The sequence below is a fragment of the Buteo buteo genome, chromosome 17, assembly GCF_964188355.1.
Source record: "Buteo buteo chromosome 17, bButBut1.hap1.1, whole genome shotgun sequence".
Lineage (NCBI taxonomy): Eukaryota > Metazoa > Chordata > Aves > Accipitriformes > Accipitridae > Buteo > Buteo buteo.
In genome coordinates this window covers 12,184,271-12,206,665 of record NC_134187.1, presented here as the reverse complement: position 1 = coordinate 12,206,665, position 22,395 = coordinate 12,184,271, and the positions used below count along the sequence as shown (strand labels likewise).

Here is a 22,395-nt window from a genome sequence, read left to right as displayed (position 1 = left end):
CAGCCCGCCATTTTCGAGAGGGCGGAGCCGCCGGGAGGGGAAGGGGGGCCGTGTGCGCGCGCGCGCCGCCGGCGACCGTTGGGGCTGAGGGAGCGCGGCGCGGGTGAGCGGACCCGGGGGGGGGGGGGGGGGCTTGTTCCCCTTCCCTTCTCTCTGCTGGGGGGGGGGGCGGTTCTTCTCCTTCCCTTCTCTCTGCTGGGGGGGTCTCGGGAGTTAGCGGCTAGGCCTGCCCGGGTCTCCCCGAGCCTCTCGGGGCTCAGACCGGGATGTGAGTTTCTACCAATCCCCCCCCTCCCCCGCGCGAAGACTGAATCGCCTTCGCTGAGGCGGCCTCGGCTCCGCTGGCGGGCGGGAAGGGGGCAGCGCGGCGGGAGAGCAGCCCCCCGTCCCAAGGCTGGAGTCAGGGCGTTGGGCCTGCAGCCCTCTTAGCGGGCAGGGAGAGCTCTCCAAAGGGCGGTTCGTCTCACGGTGGGTCAGGGAAGCGCCTGCCTGCGTGGTGCCGTGTTATCTCCAGGTCACCTCAGGGCGGGAATTTTCGCTGCTTGTGTTCAAGATACCTGTGCGTCTTGTTATTTCGCTTTCAGGCAACTTGTCGGTTTTGATTTCATCTAGGGGTGAAAACCCGTAGGAGTTTGAGGAGTAAATGCTGAAGCACGCCACTGCTGTGCTTCAGGTGCTCAGGTTTATGGGCGAAGCTGTGCCAGGTGCTGGGGTATTGCAGCAGGGCGGAGAAGGAGTGGGAGAGTTGTTAAGAACGTGTTGTGGGCTTTCTTTTTTTCTTTCTTTTTTTAAAGACCTCTGGGTCAGACATAAAGTATATGCTTGGCAATCTTTGCAAGTTATCTTGGCAAAAGCATATCTGTATGAATTAAACTTAAGCATTAAATGTCTTCTGTAGTTATTTTCAAGTAACTGGTTTACTTTTCTGGCTGTGTAAAAAAACTTTGTAGAGTAGAATATAATCTTAAAACACGATTTATAAAACATAAAAACTATATAGCTATACCACATACTGGCCCAATGAGAAATTGAGGAGATCGGGGGGGGGGGGGGTATTTTATATTTCCTGTCAATGATCTTATAATAGCATGATGTCTTCAGTGATTTCTAAGTATATGAAAAAAATCAGGTTCAGTCTCCCTTCTTTGGAAGTTACCATCTCTCTAAGCAGATTGGAGCCTTGTGATGAGCGAAGCGCCTCAATAAAATCTTAGACAGATCACTCCTATTGAAAGTAGTAGATCTGTTTGTATACAGGATCCAGATATATATATTGAATGGGGTTGAGGAAAACTTCTGTCTTCAAATAACAATACTTTGTTATCTCATAATAAAAAAAGTGGGGTTTTTTGTAGTTTTCAATTTTTTATACTTATTTTTTTCTTTATTATTTGTAATCTTATGGAATATTAAGTGTTTGTAGTGTGACATTCCATAACAATATATAGAAACCAACTGACAGGTTTTTTGGTTTTTTTAATTGTGTTGATGTAGGCTGGCACGAACCAAATGATAACATCAAAAAAGACATCTCCCTTTTTTTGCTAGGAGTTCTCTTGTTAAACCTCACTGAAGCTGAATATCACACTTGTCTTTTGAGAAGGTTTGGATGCCTTTTGTTAGCCTCCCCTGTGCACCAGAGATATTAATCATCCTGGACTTCAAGAAATTATGTATTTGGATGCTTTATTTGTATTTTTAACTCATTTTATGTGCTTGAGGTATAACAACAGCAAAAGCAATATGTTATGCTCTGTACACATACAACTAAAATCAGGTTGAGTGATTGTAGTAGTTAGAGAAATGGATTAGAGAAATATGATTTCTGTTGAAAGTAAATCGTAACATGAGAACTTGATTTAAAAGCAACTTGGAATTGATAAGTTGCCTTGTTTTAAAACAGTTCTAGAGTATAGAACAACGCACCCAACAAAGACAGATAGACTGTGATGGTGTTAAATGTGGAAGACAGCTGAATTTAACATGGCCGTGTTCACTAGAGGCCACAAGGTGGCATCGGTCTTCACGTGGCTTAAGCAGATCTCAGAGCACAGACAGCTAGCTCATCTAGTCATGATTTATTCAGAGTAGGGTTTTATTTTATCTGAGTATACAGTAGTAGTTTCAAAATCAGAAAGAAAGAAATACAAACCAGTCCAGATTTTATTTGCTTTTTGTCTTCTAATGTTGAGGGAGAAGAGGGGAAAGTAGAGAAATAAGCATGAGGCAAACTTGTACAATAAGGCAGTGCAGGAATAGATTGGTATTGTGAGGGGAAAAACCAGAGTATGCGTTAGAGGCCTTGTATAGAACTGGCAAAGCATGAAAACCAGAAGAATAATGAAAAAGAAGACAAGAAAAGGAAGACAATTAAATCTGGTACTGGGGTAGCACAGAGAATAGAGCTATATAAGTAAAGTTAAATAAGAGACAAAGAAATATGCCACTGAATGGGTGTATGTTTTCAGCTGGCATTCATTATAGGTAGTGCCAGTCACACAATACTAAAACTAAAATAGTAAAAACATACACCCTGGCGTGTTTCTGCAATCACAGTGTTATAAGTGTCAAAATGTTTGTTGGAAGGGACTTCTGGATGTCATCAATGCTGATTCCTTGCTCAGAGGGGGACTTCCACCAGTACTGGTTAAACCGGCAAGACTGGATGTTGAAAATCTCTGAGAATGGAGATTCTGCAACCTCTGGGTAACCAGTGCTGCAGTACCCTCTGTTATTTTTTTTTTCCTGAAGTCTAACCTGTATTTCACAAGCCGGAATCTGTTGCTGTTGACCCTTATTACATCATCTTGGAATGCTAAGGAAAGTTCAAGTCCTGTCATTATTGTAAATATTCCTCAAGTAGCTTTAAGCTACTTCTATTTGAACAGAAACATTTTAATGTGAATCCTGCCACTTCAGATCAGGAAGTAATTCCCTCAAGAGGTGTGGTTTTTCTTTTTTTTTTAATAAAACTTGGATTGTGCGTATGTAAGGGACGCATGAGACTTGGAAATGAATGATTCCCCCCCCCTCAACTAAGCTTGGTTTTATTTATGTTCAGGCTATTAACAATGAAAACATACAGTCCAGAGAAGGTATTTAGAAATAAACCATCTGTGAACTAGAGTCACTATGCACTTAGAAGGCTTGATTACAAGTATTCTTGGCTCATAGAAGTAAAACTGATAATGACTAAATATTTATTTTCTGAACCTCATGTTCATAATACGTCATATTTGATGTCATATTCTGAAAGTATTTTATTTTACTTGGTCTTCACAGCTAAAACCTTCATGCTGACAACAAAGAAGCTAGAACAATGGGAGTGACTAATCTGTGGCAAATCCTTGAGCCTGTGAGACAACCTGTCAACTTGAGCAGTCTCAAAGGAAAAACACTTGCTGTTGATTTAAGTCTGTGGGTTTGTGAAGCACAGACCGTTAAAAAGATGGTTGGAGTAGTTACCAAGCCACATCTGAGGTATGGTATCCATATAAACTATTGTAGCCAGAAATCTTGGAGCTGTATAATTTAGGTATGATACTTATTCCAAATTGAAGGCTACTTCAGAAATTCATATGACTATGTTGTTTTGATTCTGTTGTTATCGCTTGTGCTACATACATACAGGGTTTGAAGTGAAGACTCAGTCATACTGGCTGAATTCGGTGTAATGCTCAGGTGCAAATAGAAGTTCTTGGGCCCAACCTACCTTGTCTTGAAGCCTCAACTGTAGATAAGGATGGGATGGATATAAGCAGATCCATGTTTGTCTTACTGTGGTATAGCACTGTGTGATATAAAGATTATCAATGAACACAAATCAGTGTGCTAATTCCTATATATTTCTAAGGCTGTGTGATGGAAGGTATGGGAGTTCCAACTGTTTATCACAGCAGTTTGGAAGCTAGTCAGTTCAGAGCATACTGAGGGTCACGCATGCTCAAGCCTAATCTGGTTTATAAATTAAAATTCTAGTTAGACCCCATATTGAATTAAATATGTTTAAATCATTCTTCAGGCTTATGAACAACCTTGAAGAATATGTATATTTTTAATTTAAATAAATCACATACGTAAGGAATGAACAACTATAAGCAGCTGTAACTTCAAAGCACTGTTTTCTGCAAGTGATGCTGACAAAAATGAAAATATATACAAATTTTCATAAAAGACATGTTATTGGTTAGCTCAAGAATACTGAGTTACTAGCTGCTGTTAGATGTTCCTGTGGTTTCTGTTGAATTCAGCTGATAAGAAATATCAGTATCTTCTGAGAATAATTTCTTAAAATGTTATGCTTATGACCCCAAACGGGTAATTAACTATAAAACTTCATTACTTCGCTCTGATAGGATGTCCTGTGTGCAGTGGAATGGAAGCACCAGTCCAGATTTCTTATGCAGTCTTTCCAAAGCAAGACAAAGGGATGAACAGATTTCTACCAAAAAAAGAAATGTTTTCAGGCAGTTGGAAATTAAGTTGTTTTGCTAAGTATTTTAGAGAAACTTACCATAAGTGATTGATTTTTATATCATTTGTGAAAATAGAACTAGCCTCAAAAGATCAGTTTATCCTTTTTTACCAGTAGCAATGGTACAAAGTTAAATCTAGACTAATGGTCTTTCCATGTTAGTTGAAGAGATATAAATGTTTGGTCTACTCCTTTTGCAAGATTGATCCTGGAATTGCTGGAAAAAGCATAGCATATGCTGTCTGATATTGCTGCTCTCAATTTAAATGTTATAGACCAAATAGTTATTAATGCTCCCTTGCAAAATTCCACCCGTCAGTGATGCTGGTTTGCATATGAAATAAATTGGCATGGTAATGGTATCTATGACTGTCTAATACCACAGCATTCAGTCACTTCAGAATCTGATGTGCCTGTATTGATAGATTTGGGATTAAAATTTGATATAAAAGAATCAATGTGGGTATGTGTTTGGAAGCAGACTTTGGATATTGAATGTTTTTTATAAAGCCTTTTAAATTTGCTTATGTCTTTACACCCAAAAAAGATCTTTCTTGTCCTTATGTGGTATTTTCCTGGGAGTTTTGTAAAGCTGTTAGAAGTTTGTAGTAAAACAACTTCAACCGAAGACAGGGATATAGATAAAAGTTTTGTTAGCTTGGGGGTGAGGGAATCACAAAAGGTGGAGAGAAAGCTAAGATTGTTCCTGAGGTAGGCTGAGGGATATAAGGAAAAAGTCTGAAGAAATAGGGCTTCTCTAATTCTGCAGCTTATGGAACACCTTGCTTTATTGCAGAAACCTATTTTTTCGGTCCTCTTTCTTAACATCAATGGGAATTAAACTAGTGTTTGTCATGGAAGGAGAGGCCCCCAGGTTGAAAGCAGATACCATGAGTAAGAGAAATGAGATGCGCTATGGACCTTCAAAGAAAGTTGGAGCTGCAAGAACAGGGAGATCTTTATTTAAAGCCATTTTAAAAGAGGTGAGTGATTGGGGGCTGTGTTCCAGTATTTTTCATGTGATAGGAAGAAATCTTAACCAAATTAAGTACAAGGACTTGACCGAATTAATAGTTTTCTACACAATGAATTTCAACAGTGTTTTGTGTTTTGAAGGAACACATGCCTTTCAAACTGGGCCTTACAGCATCTGTTAACTGTTGTTGTAGAAGAGGGACAATGTCAGAATAATTTTCTTGTTTGATGTGTTCCTATGCATGTTACGCTGTAGTGAGCCACAGTCATAATTGAGTGTTTATTACAGAAATTCACCTTCCTTGTTCTTTTATAGTGTTAGTACTGATACTTTTTTTTTCCTAGGTTAGGGTATACGTGAAAACAGGAATGTGTTGTGTACCTATGTAAGCTAAGCTAGTGTGTTTTTGCAGGGGTACACAGAACTGTTTTGTAACCAAAATCTATGATTTGGTAAACTAGCTGAATAGCTAAGAGGATATACTTGTTGGAAACCTACTGGATTAGGCTAAAAGGAAGATTGCATAGTCATCTTGGTATAGATGGTTGAAACAACTCTAGTTGCAAAGACCTCCTATTCAGTAATTTTCTTCTTCATTCATTGTTGCAGATATGTAATCATTTTTGTCTATTCAAAATTTTCTGAAATAGAATTTATAGATACTCCTGGCTTTGATAGATTGAATGTATCAATTCTTGTTTTATTCTTAAATTCTAAAATAATTTTTTTTCTGAAATTTGTAACAGGTATATATGAGTATATATCAGTATGTCTTATGCTGTGGTCCAGTCTTAGTAGGGTGACAGTACTGTACTTTCATGCTTGATTTTCTCTGGGAGTCTGGCACCTGTTGAAAGAAGTCTGTGCTAGCCCAGTGTCACTAGAGTAAACAGCGTTGTTTCATGAAGATAAATATTCCTTTGTTACTCTTCTTTTAAAAACATCCTAAATATCTATTTAAAGTGTAAAGATTTTTGTGAAGGAATAACCATTAATCATGCTGTGTTCAAGTCCTGTAACTAATACTTTGATCTTAGTTGGATATTTCTTTTCGCTGTTACAGTAAACTGTACTTCTAAAGTAGTGCTTGTATTGATGTAGTGTTCTATAGGCAGCGTAAGTAGCAGGTTTTTTTTACACTTGTGTCTGAGAAAATGCATGCTGGTAAGTGGATCTAATTCAGCATTCAGTCTCTCTTTCCTTTTCGATTCTTTCTTTTAGTGTCTCGAACTGCTGGAGTGTTTAGGTGTCCCTTGGGTTCAAGCAGCCGGGGAAGCAGAGGCAATGTGTGCCTACCTAAATGCAAAAGGACATGTTGATGGCTGCATTACCAATGATGGAGATGTCTTTTTATATGGAGCTCAGACAGTTTATAGGAACTTTGCCATGAATGCTAAGGTAATGTACCTCATCCCATTCTCACCCTCTCTTTAGACTCTTCCCAAAAATGTAAATAGAAAGAAGGGACTTGAAACAATTACTTAGATATTATTGCACTGACCCTCTAGTAGTTGAGTTTGTTTAAAATAGTACATTTAAGACAGGAACATTTTGTTTGATTCACCGGCAGTATTCCCATGTATTGGATGTGAGCGCAAAACTACTGAACTGAAGAACACTTATGGTATTATTGTCTGTGTTTGTAGTGTCCTGTGATGTGTAATATAAAGCTAAGTAGCAAACTTTTTTTCCCTTTCCTCCTCTACAGTGAGGAATTTGAGTGAAGTAATTGCTTCCTATAAATTTACCATTAGGGCATATGGGAGTGGTCAGCCTCCTGGGTCTAATAACAGTGTTCACACACTTGCGTTTGCAGGTTTGTTTTATTATGAATATACTTAAAATTAGTACTATTTGTCTCCAGTTAAACATGATTAATAGGGTAGGGATTGTACATCTGTATCATAATCAATTGTTGCAATCATTGAAAAAAAACCCAGATCAATATATGACCTTGAGCTGAAGTGTTCATTTGTTAGGAATGCATTTTCCAGAGCTGGTGAAAGGCAACCCCAAATTTCCATATTTTATACTTTCTCTATAAATCAGAGAAAGGAATGCATGTGTTCTGTCTGATGAATCTAACAAGAAAGTGGAGGAAAAATGATACCGGGGTTGGAATTTTAAATAATATTCATCTGAAAGACTTGTTGAGAAAATACTTCAGTAAAGGAGAAAATCAGTAAGACAGAAAAAAAGCACTACAAACAAACTAACTTTTCTTAAAAAATAATTAATTTGATGGAAGATGATTTGCTTCAGCACCATGTTTGGGTTCTATCTTGACCTGGTTCTTTTCTCTTTCATTCAACTTCCTTGTCATTTATCACCTAAAATGAAGATGGCCTCAATCTTTCAGGTGTACTTTGTTACATACATAAGTCAACATAAAAAAATAATTTATGTGAGTGTGTGTCTGTCAGGGGCATCTGTTCCAGAAAACTGGATTATTTTGGATTATTTTGGGTTGTTGGCTTGTGTGGAGGGTTTTTTTGTCTTTTGGGGTGGGAGGAGCGGGGGCGGTATGGGGTAGTTAGTGTCCTATGTTTTGATTCATGTTACTCTTGATTTCATGTTGTTGCGTTTGAGTCCCCCTACCCTTCAAAGCTTCGGGTATTCCTTTAGCTCATGTCTAATATGGTAGGTAACTTTTTTTTTTTTTTTTTTTACTCAAGTAGCACATTAAAATATTTACATGGATTTTAAAAACTGCAGTTCCTGAGATGACTTGCATAGCCACTAGTACTGGATAATGTTAGTTTGCCACATTTTTTCTACAGGTAGTAAACAATAAAAACACCCCTTGGCTTATTTTAGTTTCTTTCAACAGTTGATGCCCATACTTAAAACTTTAAATTCCAGAACTGTAGTTATTCATGTGGTGTCCATGGATTACATTATAGATTTTAATTGCTGCTAATCTTGTTTTGCTATCAGACCCCACTTATGGGATAGACCTATTTCCTGCAGATGAGGGTGAATAGGGGTGGGTAAGCAATCACTACTGAATGTGACTCAGGGCAGTTCCTTCCCTGATGTTACAGGAATAACACATGTGATAATTTCTCTTGCAGGATCCACATCTTGACTGTTACACAATGTCCTCTATTAAGGAGAAGCTTGGATGTGACAGAGAGTCTTTGATTGGGCTAGCTGTTCTTCTGGGTTGTGATTATCTTCCAAAGGTAAGCAATATAATTATTTTTTATTAGGTACTTACACTGTCTTGAAAAACAATAAACTATATCAAGGGAGACATGTGCATGCTGACAAAACTGTATGCAATGCACAATTACTGAGATCTAGTTGAAGAAGATGCTTAGTAAGTTGCTGTAAATTTTATTTGTGAAGGCTTAAAGATAATCAGAATGGTTCATGAACATTAATCTTTCTAAAACTGTCATGTATTATTCCATACTTTCTATAATGGAGGTGAAGACAAAAGTTTAGATGTTGATTACTTTGAGCAAAAATGTGAGAACTCAGTTGTTCATGATGATGCTTTGTAACCATTCGCGTATAATTACATCCCTGGCAGAATAGCTGTGGAAAATGAGAAAAACAGCTTTGTCTATGCTGTTTGGAAGACTTAGTAGTTATGGTTTTGAACTGTAGTTATTAGTAATGCCAGTTCTCAGTACAGTTTGGATGTATCCCTTTTCAGTTCTATCATTTGTAAATACATGATTTATGAAGTAGTAGAAGTCACCTATTTGAAAGTTTGCCAAATGAATGAAGTGAGAGGGATCTCACTCATGGCTACTTCACTTTTTTTTTTTTTTTTTACTTTTTTTTTTCTTCTTTTTCTGTAAGCTCTTGAATGTTTTTGGAGACTTTGAACAGAAGCTGTTGTAATGGCTATTTGAAATGGAAAGAAAGTGGGATGAAACTTGATTTCCATACAGTTCATCATACAGTGACTTCAGGCAACAGTTGCTCCTGTTCAGGCTTGCAGTAGATATCTAGTTATTTTTAAATCATTGTGTGCTAATTTGATAAAACTGTCCTTTTAAACAACTGATACTGCTGAAAGAGCAAATAGCTCTAATTACTTTATCTTTTCCTGAAAGACTTGCTTCTGTTATAGGTATCTTTTAAATAGTTGGTATTATTATAATTACAAAATAAATGTATAAAGAGAGAGGGAGTAAAAAAAATAGTGGCTAATCAGTGGTTATTGTAATGGAACTAGCAGCTCCCGGAATGTCAGGTTCTTGCATAGTCCTGAAGTAACACTATTACGTAATGTCAGCTAGGTCTTTTGAGTTACTGCAGCCCAGCAAAGTGGATAAAGATAGAAACTTCTGAGGAAAGATGGATTACAGGAGCACATTGGGAATGGGGATTGGCGGAACAGATAAATGAGAATACCACTTTATAATTCCACTTCCTTTGTTGAATATATGTCAAAATGATGCTTTACTTGCAGAAGCTGAATATCTGACTTGCTACCTGAGTGTCTGGCTGCAGTCCAGTGAAAACTTCTAAATGGTTTTGAATGTACATTTATTTCATATGGTTGCATATACTCAGTTCAGCCATTACAGCTGGTTAAAAATAAGCTATAGATTTATTTGTAATAATGCTGGAAAAAGCACACTCAATACAATCTTTATATTCAACTGTACTGATTCTTGGCAAAATACGGTAAGGATTGAAAGAGGAACTGGAAAAGCAGTATGGGCATTTTAAACCATAGAATCATAGAATAGTTTGTGTTGGAAGGGACCTTTAAAGGTCATTTAGTCCAACCCCCCTGCAATGAGCAGGGACATCTTCAACTAGACCAGGTTGCTCAAAGCCCCGTCCAACCTGACCTTGAATGTTTCCAGGGATGGGGCATCTACCACCTCTCTGGGCAACCCATTTCAGTGTTTCACCACCCTCATCATAAAAAATTTCTTCCTTATATCTAGTCTGAATTGACCCTCTTTTGGTTTAAAGCCATTACCCCGTGTCCTATCACAACAGGCTCTACTAATAAGTTTGTCCCCATCTTTCTTACAAGCTCCCGTTAAGTATTGAAAGACAGCAATAAGGTCTCCCTGGAGCCTTCTCTTCTCTAGGCTGAACAACCCCAGCTCTCTCAGCCTTTCCTCATAGGAGAGGCGTTCCATCCCTCTGATCGTTTTTGTGGCCCTCCTCTGGTTGTTTTGAATCAACTGACTTTCACTCTTAAGTATGTGAGGGATTACTACAAACTTCTGGATTTCAGTCCATGAGCTAGGTTCCCGAAAAGGAACCTCCAAGGTCAGGTTGGGCAGGGCTCTGAGCAACCTGATCTAGTTGAAGATGTCCCTGCTCATTGCAGGGGGGGTGGACTAGATGGCCTCTAAAGGTTCCTTCCAAGCCAAACCATTCTATGATTCTGTGAGAATATTTGCTGTTCCTATCTTATCCATGCTGGTAGTCCCCTTTCCTATAAAGGACATGCATACTACAGATGTAATAATGGAGTAAATGTCAAAATCAAGCAAGCAATTATTGAAAGGGAGGGGAGGAATTCTTTGGGTTTGTGGTTTTATTGTGGTTTTTAATTACTTTTCAGAAAATGCTCTTGCACTTTTCTTTGTTACCTCTCAGAATTGAATTTGCATAAGTGCTTGAGGTCTTCAAATATTAGAAGTTGTTTCTGTTGCCATAAAGCATCTCTTTCCTGTGAGTGAAAGCTTTTTGCTGGGTTTCTTCTACCTCTTATGTTCTAGCCTTTTGACTCTAAAATCCAAAAGATATGTCTTCGTCTTGTCTTTCCAAGACAATTCTGAAAAGTTTCAGCTCTCTGGCAGTTTGCTGGCAAGAACATTACCAGTATTTTATATTGTCCTGTTGCAGATAGCAAGAAGGAAAACAAAACAAACAAAACCTCTTTTCCTATTTTTTTTTTCTAACTTCTTTGTCCACCTTGTTTTATCTGAGCTGCTATTGAGCATAAGAGCATTTTATGCAGCTTCTGTGTTACACTGGTAGTACAGCTGTGTTCTGTCACCTTCTCTGACTTTAGAACTTGGTCAAAAATTATTTTTCTTAATTTATTCTCAACATCTGGGATTATTTTTGTAATTTCTCTACATAATGTTATAACCTGAGTATTTTCTGTTTAAATGATGTTTCATATTTCTGTCTCTATAGGGCATTCCAGGAGTTGGGAAGGAACAAGCTTTAAAGTTAATTGAAACTTTACAAGGTCAAAACTTACTGCAAAGGTAAAATGAAAATTTATGTTGTATGCTGAAGTAGTTTGATTTTATTCAAAGACTTGCTAGTATGTACTTCAGCTCCAAGGCAATGTTCATAATACTTTAATTTGGGAGGGGGGGAAGGGATTACCACATTCCTTACTTTGTTTGCTAAATGAATTATGTGTTTTCCTAGGCAAGCTTCTTAATTGTTTTAAACGTTAGCTGGCTCCTAGCTCTTGAGCTAGCAGAGGTATGTTGATATGTTGGAAAGGAAGTCATAGGGACTGATGAGAGACTTTTGCTGATTTTTAATTGGGTTGTGGATCAGGACATGAGATACCAAATGCTTTCTATGTTAGCTATCATAATGTGTGTGTCAATACTAGAAATCTGACAATAATATAATGTACTGTAAAAGAAATGTATTTCATAAATTGGAAAACTCTGTTTCTCTGGTTGTTGCCTGGGAAGTAGTATTTTTCAGTGTTTCATTTTAAGTAGGAAAGTTAAAAATATTTCTTAATCTTTTTAATATCATCCTTTTAGGTTTGAGCAATGGAAAGAACAATTTTGGTATGGTAATAATCCACAGTTGGTTGTTAAAAGGGTAATTCACTGTTCTGAGTGCCATCATCCAGGTCAGTGAAAAGCACTGAATTTTATTTTTAGCCTAATTGTTTAGTTTTTGCTCTGGTTGTGTGGGGTGGGGGATTTTTTTGTTTGGTTGGGTTCGGGTTTTTTTTTTATGCCTAGCATTAAAACTCTTTGTTATTCAGCTTCTGGGAAATCTTCACATTTTCAACATTGTGTATATGTATCTTTATATAAATATTTTTGAGGCTGGGAACTGCCTTTCTTCAAATGTGAAACTAGTTGATAGCAGGTGGAATGTTATCGCAATGCTGTTGTGTGATCCCAGATATTTGCCTTTTTAACATTATCAGTAAAGAAAGTATGCTATACTGACAAGCAACTATTTCTTTAGCTGCCTGAATTGGTCTTGCATCAAGAGGACTGGATCCATTAGCACTGCTGGGTTTTGCTGCAGTGTTTTCTTAAAAAGAAATTCATCTTAAGGAACCTAATTTTGGTCGCATCTTTGATCAATGAACTTGTTCAAACCAATCACTTCGAGAAGGAAAAGCTTGTTTCATATATGTTACTTACATACGTTTGCCAGGTTGTCATGGACTACTTCTGTAGTTTTTTGGTAGTTTTGAGCATAAGGTCTGAAACTGTTGGGGGAAAAAATCTTCCAAAAAAAATGAAAGCTTTCTTGTATTTGTCAGTTTTCACTGGAGATATATAAATACAGCTGATGCACTCAGATCTGCTTACAGCTACTATTCATGTCAAATTTGTATATGTTCTGAGCTTTGTGTTTGTACTATTAGCTTTGTTCATTTGGAGATTTTGGAAACCTCTTTTCTCCTCATGTTTTGTGCATCTGCTCCTATAGGATCTTACAAGGAACATGAGCACAGTGGATGTAAATTCTGTGAAAGCACTAGATACTGCAAACCCAATGACTCCGAATACCGCTGCCCTTGTGAATGGCATCAGTTGAAGCAAGTGAAACAAGCAAGTGCAGTGGAGGACAATATCAGAAAGTAGGAATGTCATGAAAATTGAACTGCTTTTACCTGTGTTCATGTGCAGGGTGAGCATTTAAATTCTGCATTTTTCCCATCTGTATTTGGTTCCTAACACATTTGTTTTACTTGCAGAAAAGCTAACAGTTGTGAGGGCTTTCCATTCTCTGAGGTAACAAACAAGCCTATTTAAAGATTAATTTTTTTAATCAATTAATTGAAATGTCAGTTTTCAACCCTCTCTTAAACTGCTTCTTTTTTGTTTTATCTCAAGGTTATCCAAGAATTTCTTGTAAACAAGAATAAATTGATCAACATAAAGGAATGTCAAAGGCCAAATTTATTGTCCTTTCAGGTATATAACAAAATTCTGGATATTCAGCTCTGTAGTTGTTTGTTAGTAAGAAGGGCATCTGTGATAATTTTGATCTTCATTGGTAATTTTACTGGACATAAGAATTAAAGGATCTTGCTAAAACTTCTCAATGTACCTTGTTTTTTGAAAGCATAAAATTGGAGACTTTGAAAACAATCAGTGGATGTAAATAGTTATGTAGAAAAGTGGAAGAAAGAGAACTTGGAAAAAAGATCATTTGCCATTGTTTTGTTTTTCACTGTCCAGTATTACTAGATTGGATTGCTGAGTGCTGCATTGTCTATATACTGTGTAAAGTACTGAATGGTTATATGACACAATATCTGCTTCAGGGATGTTATCTTTTTTGTTTTCATCCACCTTTCATAAAGGTATTAACAGATACAGCTCTTATTCTTACTTGTACTTGTTTCATTGTCATACTGACAGTGCGTATATGGTAACTTTGGGTATCGTAGCAAGTCATGACTGTGGACTTTTTTGTTTTTTAACATTAAACTTTCTTTTCGATGATATTTATGATATTGAAATAACCAGCTTCTGTATATAACAAGCAGAAGTGGCTTTTATTCTGAATGTCACATTTCTTCCCAAAAACAGATAGCAGGCTTGTATTTAGCACAATACTGCCAGCTTTCAAGTTCAGAGGCCCTTTAATTCAAAGTGCACAAAGTTCAAAAGTGGTCTAGCTTATTCCTCTGTCCATACAAAAAAGGATAAATATCCTGTGAAGCTTCTTTTTGGGGATGAGGGGAAGCAGGGGAGAGTGTTAATATACGTATGTTAGCATTGTTTTCTAAGAGTGATTTTTATTTGGTTTTTTATTGGTGAAAGCAGATCTTTTACAATGTTTCATTGTCCAGGATTGATAACAGTATGAGAATTATGTATCGCATGACAGACTGCTGTTAAGCAATATAGCTTTAATGAAAATCCGTCTTTGTCCTTCTCTTACATGCAAAATCCGTAATTTTCACAGCTCCTTGCGTAGCTGATCCGAATCTGATAAGGTGTTTAGCAACTGCTGCTGCCACTACCATTCCCTTGGCTTGTTACTGACAGCTGAGGAATCTGCCATGTTACAGATGACTGTTACCTCCCTTGGCAGTGAGATATCCTTGGGTGTTACACTAATGTATAAAAGCGTTCTAGATATTTTAAGTATCTAGTCCTGTGTTCCTACTACACAGCTATCTAAGCATGATATCTAACAGAATAAGAAAGTTTTAAAGTTTGGGATGTTTTTTTTATACTAACAGATATTTGCTTCTGAGAAGATGGAATGGACTAAACATTACGCTTGTAAGAAACTGTTAGCACTGTTGACACGTTATGATATGATCCAGAGAAAATCTGGATATGTTGATTCAAAACAACTGCAGGCAATACGGTAATGTAGCTTGATTTCTTGAACTTAATATGTTTACTTCTGCTACTGGATGAAAATCATGGGTTTTTTCCTTTTTTACAGAAATAAAATGGTTTTCTTCCATCTCTCTTTCAAGTTTTTTGCTCATTTTGAATAGAGGTGAAAATTTAGATCAGTACACCAATTCTTATGGTACTGCTGCACAAAGTAGTACATACAGCAGTTTCCTTTCATTCTAACTGACAATGCCTGCTTTTTCTGTGCTTACTTTCTATTGTTTCCTTGGACTTGCACATGAGATTTAGCATTACAGATTTGATCCTCTGCTCAGGTTCTTAGCAGAAGTTTAATTGACTTCTGTGATTCAAAATAAGAGCCTAGACTTAGAAATGAGCATCTGCAGATTCAGTCATGGTCTCTGATTCCTTATCGGGCCTACTGACTGTCGTTGTACTATGTGTCTGATGAAATCATGGGCTTACAGTTCTATTCTGCTACCCCTTCTTCTCAAAACATTTTCCTTCAGGACTGCTGCATTTAGGAATATAAAAATGGCCAAGTTTCCTGTTACTAAAAATGGATATGCAGGAAAAAAAACCCCAAGCAAAGCATGTAACTACTTTCCCCAGAAATATTTTCCCACCATCTGGGTTTCTGTTACTCAGGGGTTTTCTGAGCCAGGATTTGTACCTTCTATCAGCCCTCAGTATTTTTTTTTTTAAATTATCTAATCCTTTCTTAAACTTCCGTAAACTTTTAGAATCTACAGTGTCTGTTGGCAAATCTGAACTTAACTTCACTGTGTGAACAGAATTGTGACTTACTGTAACTTTAGTATCTGATGGTTTAATTTCCCAACTGAAACCTAAATTCCGCCCCCCAAAAATTCTTGTATTGCAAGAAGGTTAGTAGTTTTTCCATGTTCCTTGAGGCTGTTCAAGATTTCATAGACCTTAATTTTGGGGGGACAGAAGGACAGTCAGTAGCAATATGATAGTATCTCTTCTGGGTTGATGTGTCTGTTAAATTATTACTTGGAGTGAAGCTGTTCTATTCAGTGCCATCTTTCAAAAGAGTGGAGAGACTGGTTGGGAGCTGCTTTTTAAATGGATTGGCTAGATCAATTACCAGCATTTACCTTGATGAATGAATTAGTTGACATCCTCTGTTTATAACACTTTCTAGTGTTTCAAAAGTTTAAAAGACAGATCATGCGTGCTCTAGAAGATTTCTTTGGTTAAGAAGTGTTTAAAAACACAGTACCGACTGATTCAGCAGGAGCCTCTTTGCATGTAGGAACCTATTAAACTGGGGTGTAGATAATGTTTTTAGAAAAATTTCATAAAGACTGTCCATCCCTGCTCAGAACATGTTTTATCTTCCTTCATGCTCTCATGCAAAAGATATAAATGACCCTGTCTGGTCGTTCAGAAAATTACTGTCTATGGCAACAGCCTTCTCTGAGGCATTAGTCGAAGATATCAAACTGATGTTTGTAGGAGCCTGCATTACGGTTGTCTGTTACAGAATAGCTTTTTAATTTCTTGTTATGCTCCTCTGAGCTGTATCATTAAAAAAAATAAAAATGTTTCAATACTCAAATCTAGACACAAAATGTTACTGTGCAACTTATACAGAGAAGTAGTGTATTTCTTAAAAGGTATATTAATTTCACTATTACAAGATTATTTTTTCCTCTGAATCACTACAAATTAGAGTATTGAAATATTTTTAGATAACTTAGATTTTTTCATGTCCTGTTTAAATAAAATCATTTAATGGGCTGCTTCTGTTCTTACAGGATAGTCAAGACACGTGTTAAAAATGGAGTTCCTTGTTTTGAAATTGAGTGGCAAAAACCAGGTTGGTCGGTTTCTATGTACATGATGGAACAAAACTGTTCATAGAAAAAGAGGAAAGCATGCTTTAAAGAGGAGAAGAGTTTGACAACATTATGAGGCAATGAAATGTGGGTGAGATTGGAAACTGTTCTATGAAAACAATAGAAAATGTGCATCAGATTTCACATAACCTGAAAGTAAAAGCAATGCTTTAAAAAAAAAAAAAAATCTACCTAGAAAGCAAGGGACTTGGTCTTCAGGTACTTTTTCTGGTACATGTTAGTATACTACATCAGTTACTCTGTATTTCATCTCTTATTTCACTATGTACCCGAAGCTGTGACTTTACTAGCTAGAAATTTTTCTATGCTGACAAACTTCTACCTTTAGTGTGCCAGGATACTGGCAGAAAGAAAAAGACTTTACTTGTAGCTAAATCTCAAGCATTATACTAATCTTTTTACATACCTTCTTTGTGCTCAAATAAATCTTTTGTTGTTTTACTTGCTCCCTACTTTGATACCTCTGTATATACATGTCTAATGTACAGTCATTAATTTTATAGAACATTATATTGATGCAGAAGATGAACCTGTGGAGTTGTTTGTAGTCACAGTTGAAGAGGAGTCTTTGTTTCAGGCTGCTTATCCGGACGTTGTTGCCCTTTATCAAGTGGAAAAGTCAGAAGTTCTGAAGAAGAAACAGAAAAGTAAGTTCAAAAGCTTATTTCTTATGAACTTCTGGGTCTTTCCAGAATACAAGAAGCAAAAGCAACAAAAATTTCTCCCACTGTTGAGCAATATCATGTTTTGTCACGATCAGGGCATGATATCTTGCAGGGACTCTGCTTTTATCTTACCATTTAATACTTCAGCACTAGGAAATCTGAACTGTGGTTAATATGTCATTTTGATATGCCCTTTTTATTTTTTTCAGACAGGAAAGACAGACCAAAAGAAAAGGAATTATCAAATGTTTATGATGAAGTTAGTGATCTTCTGTCTCAAATGAATTTAAAATCTAGATGTGGAATTCTTCCCGTGCAAGACTCCACATCAGATATAAAAACTCCCCGAGAAGACCAGATACACCAGAGAAGTACTGAATCAAAAGATCTAGTGTTAGCTTCAGCTTCCTGCATAACAACTGTTCAAATGCCAGCATCAGCAGCTGCTCTTCCTCTGACGACATCTTACTCACTTTTACAGAGTATGTTGGCCGACTCATCTGTGTCGCCAGCACAATTTACTAAAGATTCTGGGATATCATCCTCTTCCTCTGTAACAGCTCGTCTACAACTGAGCAGTATTGACTGGGAAGGAACCTTCTTCAGCGCTTCACCAGCACTTGGGGGTGATACCCATGATCCAGCAGCTGACTTAACTACATGCATAAAACACTCGCATGCTCTAGGTCATGAAACAGTAATAGCTAGCTCAGAATATTCTGATGCTATGCAGTCTGATCAACATCATTCTGATAGTGCAGATGATTCGGTTTCAGATGATGCTATGGAACAATTTCAGAAGTGGTCTTTAAGTGAGCGAATACTCAAGAAGACTTCCGTTCCATCAAAGCCTTTGTTGTCTGAAGACGTAATGCAACTGGAGTCTTTGAAATGTTTTAAACAAACACAAGAAATGTTGAATCCTGATAAAGATTATGTCTCTTCCTCGTGTCAGTTAAACAAACTAGTGCAGGAAAATAAAAATGTGCTGTCAGAAAGCTATGCAAGGGAATCCAGCATACACATTTATCAAGATCAGTACAAAAAAGCTGACAGCCTGGCTGAAATGATGCAAAAGGACCATAATATAAGCAGTTCAACATCTCTAACCCTCAGTGGGCAAACAACAGAGACACAGCATCCTGGGTGTGAAATGCTTCCAGCATCTCAAAAGCCATCAGATGTAACTGGCTGTCACATTAAAAAAGCTTGTATTCAAACTACTTGGAAAACTTCTTTTAAAAGGAGTGTGTGTCACAACAGATGTTCTTCTAGCGAAGACAGTGATGATGGGAATATGAACAAAAATCTGATTTATGAGCAGCAGCAAAGGCAACTGAACCCCGATCAGTTTAAAAAATGTTTTTCAAAGGAAAGCAGTAACATTGTTACTAGCAAAAGAACAAACAGTGACTCAGCCCTTATAATTAAAGGGAAGAAGAAAATGACCAATTTTAAAAAAGCTGGTAATAGTTTCTCATTGCAAGTATCTCCAAAACCGTCTTCTGCAGGGGAAGTTAATTGTCCCCAAAGTCCAGAGCAACCCTTTGAGGGGTTGGGTTGTGGTCCCATGCAGCAAGCCAAAAGTGCTGTTCCGACTTATGCATGGGCAGACAGTCCACTTCCCCTGTCTGAAAGACTAAAAGGAAGAATCAAAATTAATTAGGTTCCCCATAAAATAGATTATGATAATAATTAACTCTGAACCTCCAGCTCTTACAGAGTTCTTTCTCAAAGTTTCTGCAGTATGCTTTATCAATTTTAAGTGGACACAGTTTTGATGAATAAGAAGTGCTGTGAAATACTGCATACTAGAGCTAAAGTTTGAAACTAAAATGTTAGCAAAAGTACCAAATAGCTGATTATAGGCAAGTGCCAGTTATTCTGGACTTGATTAGATTCTAAACTTGATACATAAGTATCAGGATATATAGTATACAAGGGAGCAGGGGGGGTTATTTACGAAGTAAGAAGGTTTTTTTCCCAGCCGTTTGTGAGGATTTTATGTACGGCTATTAGTCCTTCTGCTTATAAAAACAGACTTACTAAAATAGTGCCTGCACTGCTGTTGGATATTCTTAATAAGACAAAGTGATACAGCTCTTTCCAAATGAAATTTTCCATTCTGCTCCACTAACTTAATTTTGCTAGTTTTAAAATGGGTTTTCAAACCTTGGGATGCCAGTTGTGTTGACTATCTCTGTAGGACCAGATAGAGACACACAGCAGATGTACCTTGCAGGGTAGCTAAATTTATTTCTGCCATGCCCTATAATAAACTGTTCTTTGAGTATGTGCATCTTCCAAAGAATGGAATAAGCCATGTAAGGATATTCTGGTTTTGTAGCTGTCATATCTAATATTTAAGGAAATTTGATGGCTGTTTTAATCAAACATTTATAGTTAGGGGCATTTTTTTCTTAAAGGATAGGAAATTCCATCTAACACTCACTGCTACTTATAATAGAATGAAGGTTAAGTTACAGAAAATCAAAATTTAATGATGATATTGCAGATTCTTTGGATAATATCATGTAAATGTTTGTTTTTAAGGGGGGAACTTGAATACAATTGCATTTTTGAAGGTGTTCTTCATACCTCTTTAATATAGAAGCAATCTTTGTTCGTACAAAAAAAAAAAAGTTGTCTTCAATAGCTTACTAGAAAATGCCTCCTGGCCTGCATTTAAGCATTTATAACTTTTTTTCTATGGACCAACCAGAAGGAAGGCCACTCTTACCAAGATAGAATGTTAAGGATTGAAATTTGGAATATCCATGCCTTAATGAAAATGTCAATTCTTTCTTCATAAAGGCCAAGGCTTTAAAAGTTAGGAAGCTAAATTCCAGATGTGTTTAAGGAAGAAATAGGTAGTCTATAGATAATACAGTCTGTAATTAGCCAAAAATGGTAGTTTCTTATTTTCCTCTGTGGACAGGTGGAGAAAGTTTATAGTTGATTTTCCAAATGAGAAATGTATTATGGAAATGAGTAAAAAGTCCAAAATATTGGAAACTTTTTTTCAGTTTTGAAGATGGTCTCTCTCTTCTGGAGACTCTTAACCACCCAGCTGATGTGAGAGAGTAGCTAGAAGAATAGAGTTGCTAAGGAAAATAAGAGTAGCAGTTACCTGGGGACCATAAATGGAGAGATTCCTTATGCAGTGGTCAGTAGTGGAGAGATCAGACCATTTTTGGAAAAACATTGTTATTGGTTATGTATGATTCTTTCCCTTGCTGCTGATTTTGAATACTGAAAGTTGGAATCAAGAGTTTGACTTTTCATTAATAAAAATGCCAACATCATGTGAATGTCCTCACTTTTGTTCCTTCCCAGTGTATGGGTATGTTCCCTTTTGTTGGAAGGATTGGACAATTTCACCCACAGTGTGTAGGTTTCTGTGTTTTAGGGTTTTCTTTAGAATTGGGGGGCAAGAGCAATTTTTGGAGGGTTTTTTTGTTTGTTTTCCAAATCTGCCTGAGATGACTGCTTTAATGTATGACTCGCTGAAAATACCGTGCCAGAATTATGACACGTTTATGTTTTGCAGATGATGGAAACCAGAAATAAGATATTAAGAACTGCAGAGGAAAAAAAAAGAGACTATGTTGCTGATAATCGCTACAAATTAATCTGGTTTCATAAGTACAGTTCAAGCACAAAAAGCAGAAAAATTTCAATTTTTTCATTTGCAATGCATCTCAGTTTTGTGCGAGTTTTCTGCCACTACTTTACAAGCAGCAATAGATGTGAAGAAAACTGTGTAGGATGCCCTCTCTCATTTAGGCTGTAGCTGCTCATTGCAGCAAATAAACATAAGAACATTTATCATTGGAAGTGACTGTTGCTCGAATTAAACTTGTGATTCGCTACAGAAGGAAAATTACAGTTTTTAAAGTGTTTTGATTTCTCATCTTTCTGTAATTTACTCAGGCTAAGGATTAGGGATGGTTTTTCTTCTTTGGAACTGTTTTTACTGTGCCAGAGCTGACTGCTTTGCAACTGCTCACACTTGTGAAGATGATGTTTAAATTGAGTGGGTGTAACAGATAACTTTCTTCTGCAGGAAGTGTTCCTACAAGATTATGTTAAACTGGCTGCAAGTATAAATGAATGTGATGCGTCAGCCTGATGACCCTGAATATATTTTCATTTATCATCTGTCCTGGTCAGCCTAAACAGGCTCTATCAGGGTGCTTCATCTAAAGTAATAAAAATATATCTGCAAAAATATATCTGCTATGGAGGTGGGGCAAGTAAAGGATGCTTTGTTCTTCAAGTACTTTTCTGAAAGTTTTTCTGCAAAACTACTGTGCCAGCCAGAGTACTTTACCTGGTCTATCACTCCTGATGTCGGCATTCCTCTAGCTTGAATGATTCCTGCAGAAATATAGAGCAGATCGATGGGTTCTGTATTCGCAGTATAAATATCATTATTTCCACTTATAAATGGTATTAAACATCTACTTAGATGCAGCAAATTTATTTAGTGTAGCTTAACAAAGGGAAGCATTTCTTTTGACTTTCCTTGTGATTGTAACTCACTATTTCAGCATCATGGGGAATCAACCAGAAAGGAAAATAAATACTGTTTACATGGAATATATACATAGAGAGCTACAAAAAATACAATGTAAAAAAAAAACCAAAAACCACAACCACCTCTCAATGTCTATATGTCCCACTATCAAGCTGCACATGCTCTTAGTTTTTTCATTTGAAGGCATTATTGAAATACTTGCCAACATGTATGAACATGTTTACCAGAAGGAAAAATTAATTTTCATTGTATTTACCAATTTCTACTTTATTGATAGAATTGGTGAACTTGATAAATCTTTTTCTAGTTAACAGAAAAATT

General features: G+C 37.0%; 1 protein-coding gene across 2 annotated transcripts; it reads left to right on the top strand.

Annotated features, from left to right (window-relative positions):
• Window positions 1–42: 42 nt before the first annotated feature.
• On the top strand, window positions 43–20,853 carry GEN1 (GEN1 Holliday junction 5' flap endonuclease). Of its 2 annotated transcripts, none has more exons than XM_075049077.1 (14): window positions 43–103; window positions 3,283–3,480; window positions 5,271–5,457; window positions 6,672–6,848; window positions 8,525–8,635; window positions 11,580–11,653; window positions 12,176–12,267; window positions 13,089–13,239; window positions 13,357–13,393; window positions 13,496–13,576; window positions 14,857–14,987; window positions 16,768–16,829; window positions 17,373–17,516; window positions 17,744–20,853. In XM_075049077.1, the coding sequence occupies exons 2-14, from the start codon at window positions 3,320–3,322 to the stop codon at window positions 19,198–19,200; spliced, it is 2,865 nt and encodes a 954-aa protein (XP_074905178.1). In that variant the 5' UTR covers window positions 43–103; window positions 3,283–3,319; the 3' UTR covers window positions 19,201–20,853. The 2 variants fall into 2 exon arrangements, with proteins under 2 accessions (XP_074905178.1, XP_074905179.1); XM_075049078.1 differs by lacking the exon at window positions 43–103 and adding an exon at window positions 200–268.
• The last annotated feature ends 1,542 nt before the right edge of the window (window positions 20,854–22,395 follow it).

Excerpts from the sequence above, each read along its gene's own strand:
- GEN1 (XM_075049077.1), top strand. The coding sequence starts at position 3,320 with ATGGGAGTGACTAATCTGTGGCAAATCCTTGAGCCTGTGAGACAACCT. Across the intron at positions 13,240-13,356 it reads GTGGAGGACAATATCAGAAA|AAAAGCTAACAGTTGTGAGG; the intron begins GTAGGAATGTCA and ends TTTTACTTGCAG. Across the intron at positions 16,830-17,372 it reads AATTGAGTGGCAAAAACCAG|AACATTATATTGATGCAGAA; the intron begins GTTGGTCGGTTT and ends TTAATTTTATAG.